The sequence below is a fragment of the Biomphalaria glabrata genome, chromosome 10 (assembly GCF_947242115.1).
Source record: "Biomphalaria glabrata chromosome 10, xgBioGlab47.1, whole genome shotgun sequence".
Lineage (NCBI taxonomy): Eukaryota > Metazoa > Mollusca > Gastropoda > Planorbidae > Biomphalaria > Biomphalaria glabrata.
The window spans coordinates 29,293,562-29,299,561 of record NC_074720.1 but is presented as its reverse complement, the minus strand read 5'-3'; the positions used below and the strand labels follow the sequence as shown (position 1 = coordinate 29,299,561).

The 6,000-nt window shown below is 37.9% G+C and overlaps 1 protein-coding gene across 1 annotated transcript in view; it reads left to right on the top strand.

Moving 5' to 3' along the window:
- Positions 1-3,067: 3,067 nt before the first annotated feature.
- The window catches only part of LOC129928805 (uncharacterized), an 86,540-nt gene continuing 83,607 nt past the window's right edge, over positions 3,068-6,000 (top strand). Inside the window, exon 1 of the mRNA XM_056044867.1 lies at positions 3,068-3,552. Coding sequence (XP_055900842.1) covers positions 3,504-3,552 — 49 coding nt within the window. The 5' untranslated portion in view covers positions 3,068-3,503. The remainder of the gene's footprint in view (positions 3,553-6,000) is intronic.

Below are 6,000 nucleotides of genomic sequence, written 5' to 3'. Positions count from 1 at the left end.
TAGTGTGTGAAGTCAGTCCGGAACTGTTGAACCCAGTGCAAGCCCGGAACGAGACGGAGAGGCCAGTGCAAGAGTTGATACGGCGGAACGGTGTTATCGGAGAGATATTTGTAAAGTGTACGTGTTGCCAATTGTACAGTATTGGCTGTTATTTATCAACTATTAAAGTGTTACGTTACTTTGGAGCCCTGAGTTGTCAAGTTCTTTACGTTGGTGGTGTATGGTGCAGTTTGCAGAGAGCCTGGATAGTGAGATTCGTAACAATATATTAGTGTGTGTGTAGGCCCCTCTATGTAATTAATCTTCATTACATTCTGATCTTTCATTCTTTCAAACGTTTTTTTCTGCCCTAGAATACTCTCCTCCTTTAATTAGTAGAAAGACAGTACACACCGTCAAAGGGCAGCTAGTTAGTCCGGGGGAGCGCTGTGAGCTCCTCCCAGTGGGGTCCGGGGCGAAGCATTATTTCCGTTATTTTAAGCTTTAAAAATGCATATTCTGAGGTATCTACAATTAACCTGCTACTCTTCCGCTAAAAAATTCAAGAACCAAATCTGCTATTCAATGGAGTCCAGCGACTGGTAGAAAATGATAAAAATGCTTTAGTTTTTGTATTGGAGGGGGAAGGGAAACCACAAAACCCCTTTTGGCTACGCTCATGAAATTTGGAAATTGTAGTTTTCTTACGTTGGCTGCACTGGGGCAGTAAGTAAAGTTTCCCTTTCAGACAATGAGGTCTGAGGCAAGTGATGGTTTGAAGACCCTTCCCTCCCGGCTACGCCCATGTGTTATATTATAGGTGTAAGCCTAATTCTCTACAAAATATATAAAGTTTGATATCGAAAACTGAGTGTATGCATTCGTAGGATTACATAATGTATTCTATTTATACATGCATGTAGTCTGAAAACTATAAACAATACGATAGCCGCTTAATGAGTTTGAATCTTTTTGGTATTACTTATAGATTACAGACGTTTCTTCAAAAATTAAGATTGTCACGTCTTACGCATTTCATGTGTCAATCTAGTCATGCATGTTGATCTGTGACTTAAAATATGCTAAATCATTGGTTTTCCTGGCTGACTCAGGCTACCCGATCCATTAAAAGATGAGAGAAAGAAGAACGGTTAGAGAGGCACTTACTTAGTGTGAAAAGCTCTTGCTTCCTCCTAGTACATTCTCAAAAACGCGATTTGTATATGAATATACCATGACCCATTATTTAAAATATAAATCTCCTTTCATTAAATATCGGATGTGACAGCGCTATATAAATTATTGTAATAATTTTCATCATTAATGACTTCATACTAAGTATAAGTATGCCATTAATTATAATAGGATAAAAATTGATTTAGATCTAGATTTATTTTTTAATTAAATATTTTTTTTGTAAGCCTTAAGAGTAGTATTTTTAGATCTATGTTATTAAAAATAAACAAAAAGAAACTTACTTTTTCTTTTCAAATCGCAGAAAGTAGAGCTTTATACCCATATTGAGCTGTGAATAAGTTGGGTGGCTTGCAATTTCGCGGCTGTGTGTATGTGTTAAAGTTAATTCTATTAAGTATTGTTAAAGAGCTAATTGTCGCGCCTTTTTTTTTACTGCGTTATATCAATGTTTTCTAACTTAACCTCTCTCATCCCTCTTTTTTGGTTAAATTTCATTGGAACTATTAAAAGACGGGGGAGGGAAGGAGCAAAAAAAATAAATAAATGGGAGTGCCATCAAAGGCCCAAGCCGACCAGCAAAATTATTAGGCCAAAACCTCGAAGACATCAAAACAGTCCATGCCGCTTGTGCATAGCAGAAAGTACGGTCTAACGTTTTGCAAATGATAATACGTATAGTGTATAGTGTTGTTTTTTTTTTAAATTCTTGTTGAATTTCAAACAAAATTAATTGTAATAAGAAATAAAAAAACAACAACAACAAGAAAACGTGTTCGGGCCTTTGTGTCTTGCTGCTGTAACTTTTTTTTTAAAGTTGTCTACATTGTAATTTTTTTTTCTTTGGTCGCGACCAGACCGGCCCATTTGGTACCGGCCCACCGGGCATTTGCGCGTTTGCCCATATAGCCAGTCCGCTCCTGAAGAAAGGTCTTTGCGAGCTCCGAAGATCTTGTAATATGGCCATAGATTTTTAGCTTGCTTTTTTTTTTACTATAGTTTGCAGGTGATCCAATCGCTGCAGTAACCCTGTCTCTAATTTTTTTGGTTTGTTAAGCGGTCTATGAATCCTAGGATCCTTCTGTAGCATCTTAATCCCATTGCTAGGATCCTCCTCTCTAGCTCTGCAGTCAACGTCAAAGACTCACAAGCATATAAAAATATGGTTATGACCAGTCTGATTTTGGTGCCGAGGGCTAAACCTTTGTCTTTCCATATTATTTTAAGTTTTGAAAGGGCTGCTGTGGGTTGTGCTATTCGGGCCAGTAGTTCAGGTTTCGTTCCCTCATCCGAGACAATAGCTCCGAGGTATTTGAAGCTGCTAACACTAGTCAGCTTTTCACCTCAGAGTCCACCCATCTATACTGAGTACCTGTTTGTTAGCCTCGCTACGCAGAAAGAGGGCATTGTATAAACTGACTTAACAGTATGTGTGTCTGTGTACGGGGGGGGGGGGGGTGAATGTCTGTAGTCTGAAAAGTTAGGCTGCTTTTAATGAAGGTTTGGTCTCCCCATCAGGTGGAAGGCTATTAAAATGAACATAAAAAGAGAGGGGGGTGTCGGCGGAGAAAGAAACTACAATACCAGAAATAGACGTCCATGCTAAACCTAAATATAGAGATTACACTTCACCCCTGCGACCTCCTTTCTCTCAAGAAGTGCACGCCCCTGTCTAGGTAAGTATGAGTGACTTTTCATCTCTGTGTGAGTGAAGCTCGCGAGCGGCTCTACAGTACCTTGTAGTGCCACCTCTTCCCCGCCTCCTCGTGGCGAGTCCCATCTTTGTTCCGCGCACCACTTTGAGTCTTACCCTCCCCCCATTTCCACCTCTCCACTGACTGGTGTGAGTCCACCATTGTTCCACACAGCGACTCTATTGCCAGCAACAGTTTGTGTCCATAGAAAGAAACATAGCAAGTGAGGGTAAAACAAACAAACAATCAAAATAAAAAAAATCTTTTATACACACTCGCACGCATACACACACGCGCACGATCATTTATCATGAGGGAGTGATTCGTCTCCCGAAGTTGTCAGACTCTCCACTCTCCACTCGGTCCAGGTATTCAAGTTTACAGGTTAAACTGTCACGAACAAAACAAAACAAAACTACTTCAAATGTATTTTCAACTTCAGAAACAATAATTCATTTCGTGTTTAAACTATTTCAAACTCAAGAACGGAACAAACGAAATAGTTTTCAAGACGAAAGAAATGAACGAAAAGAAAAGAAAGAAAGAAAGATTTGTCTGGGACAAGTAAGATTTACACTATTGGTTTCTTTCTTAGCATCACTCCGTTGAAAGCTCGTACTCATCGTTCTATAAGCCATGGATACATCCATGCATCGCTTGCTGTTGGCTTTATTCTCTTGTATAGGTAAGTCACACGCACTAAATATACTGATATGTTTTTTTAGTCTAGAAAAAAACTAACTTTAAATAGGGCCGGCTCAAGAAATCAGGCTGCCCCCAAAGTGAAAATTTATACTAATTATACAGAGTGGTCAAGATAAAAAAAAAGGCCCGGTTTGATTTCAAAAGTACAACTACTTTCTTTCAGGAAAGTAAATTACAATATATTTTTTAAAATAGTAAAAACAGAACATACTAAGCATTTCAAAGTTCCCTGGAGCTGTTGCACCCTAAACTTCGAGACACAATTGAGCACGTCTCCACGTGGTTTGAACAATTTTCGTTTGTTCCTTTGATGTCATTTAGAAATTTGCGAAATGTTCGTTTTTAACTTTTCAATTGTATGCGGGTTGTTAGCGCACACTTTACCTTTTAAATTACCCCACTAATAAAAATCGCAAGCAGATACATCGGGTAAAATGGGAGGCCCTAAACCTGCGCAAACTGGATGTTCTTCTCCGAAGGTTTCATGAACGTAATCTATTGAAAAACGAGAAGTTTACTCTGTGCCCCCACTTTGTCTGTGCCTCCACTTTGTCTGTGCCTCCACTTTGTCTGTGCCTCCACTTTGTCTGTGCCTCCACTTTGTCTGTGCCTCCACTTTGTCTGTCACTTTGTCTGTGCCTCCACTTTGTCTGTGCCTCCACTTTGTGCCTCCACTTTGTCTGTGCCTCCACTTTGTCTGTCACTTTGTCTGTGCCTCCACTTTGTCTGTGCCTCCACTTTGTGCCTCCACTTTGTCTGTGCCTCCACTTTGTGCCTCCACTTTGTCTGTGCCTCCACTTTGTCTGTCACTTTGTCTGTGCCTCCACTTTGTGCCTCCACTTTGTCTGTGCCTCCACTTTGTCTGTGCCTCCACTTTGTCTGTGCCTCCACTTTGTCTGTGCCTCCACTTTGTGCCTCCACTTTGTCTGTGCCTCCACTTTGTGCCTCCACTTTGTCTGTGCCTCCACTTTGTCTGTGCCTCCACTTTGTGCCTCCACTTTGTCTGTGCCTCCACTTTGTCTGTGCCTCCACTTTGTCTGTGCCTCCACTTTGTCTGTGCCTCCACTTTGCTGGAAAACAAAAACGCAGGCATGGCCAAAATAAAGGAGGCCCGGAGTCATGCTGCAAGTGACTATTGTCAACTATAAAATACTTAGTAGGTTGTTATTTATGATATTCTGTTTATTACTACTTTAAAAAGATGGTTAATATAATTAGAAATATTATAATTTACTTTTCTGTACTAGTACTCCTGTAATCATACCAGGACTCTTTTATCTTGGCCACTATCTACCTCATTGACTGCGGTGTTTTTTTTTTTTTTAAATGCTACTTAAAAAAAATAAAAAAGAAAATGTTTCAAACATGGCTAAAACAAAAATTTATTGCTTAAGTACCAATGATGCTATAGTAACATATTTGGTATCAAAGTAAAGGTAAATGAATGGAGAATGTGAAAATGTAAACATCTTTCTAGTTAAATAAAAGATACAAATTATAATCTAAATAATATGACACCCAAAAAAATGGATGCCAACTTTAGAACTTTTGAAACCTAAATTTAGATTTTGTTCTTTGTATTACTGTTGAAACAGCATATTTAGACTATTTACAGCATTTTCAAAAAGAAATGTGATAAAACAGTCAATAAAAGATGATTAATCATTGATTATATTATTATTTTTACCTGGTTTTTTAGTCAGAAAAAAAGTAAAGTGAAAATTATTGCGCTTTTCATTACTACCAATAACAATAGATACCAGTACTAAATCTATCAACCAAATGCACTCAAATATTATGTACATTTGAATCAATGGGATATAGATCTAGATTTGTCTTCTTTTTATTTGCATAGAACATCTTTCATTCTAATACTAGACCAGTACAAGACATAGGCTAGCGAGAGATCAAAGCATAAATCTCTAACTAGATGAAGGATAATAAAAATCCTAATTCATTTTACCTAAGATTTAGACATCTAATAGATCATTATTACTGTTCCTTTGTGATAAATTATGGATTTAGAATAGTTTTATACTTTACTTTTATTTAGTAGTAAACCTTTTGGAGTGCAACTTGAACCAGTATAGTGATGGTGAGGATTTTTACCAATTAACAATACTAAAAAAAATTGCTAGAAAATATACCAAGAAAAGGCCCAGCATGGTGGATGAATATTGGATTTAGATCTGCCATTTCTGTTGTTTTCATTTATCTTAGGCTTAGATCTATAGGAATCTACAAAGGTGTAAAGATAAAAGCATAGATCTAGTCAACCTTGATCTATATTCAAGACATAGCCCTAGTCTAAGGCTAAGGCCTAAGCTTATAAGGCAATACTAGATCTAAATCTAAATGCTAATAATGTCCAAGTCTGCTTCATCCTATGCTAAATCTTGATCAAGATCTTCATTATTACAATTCATAG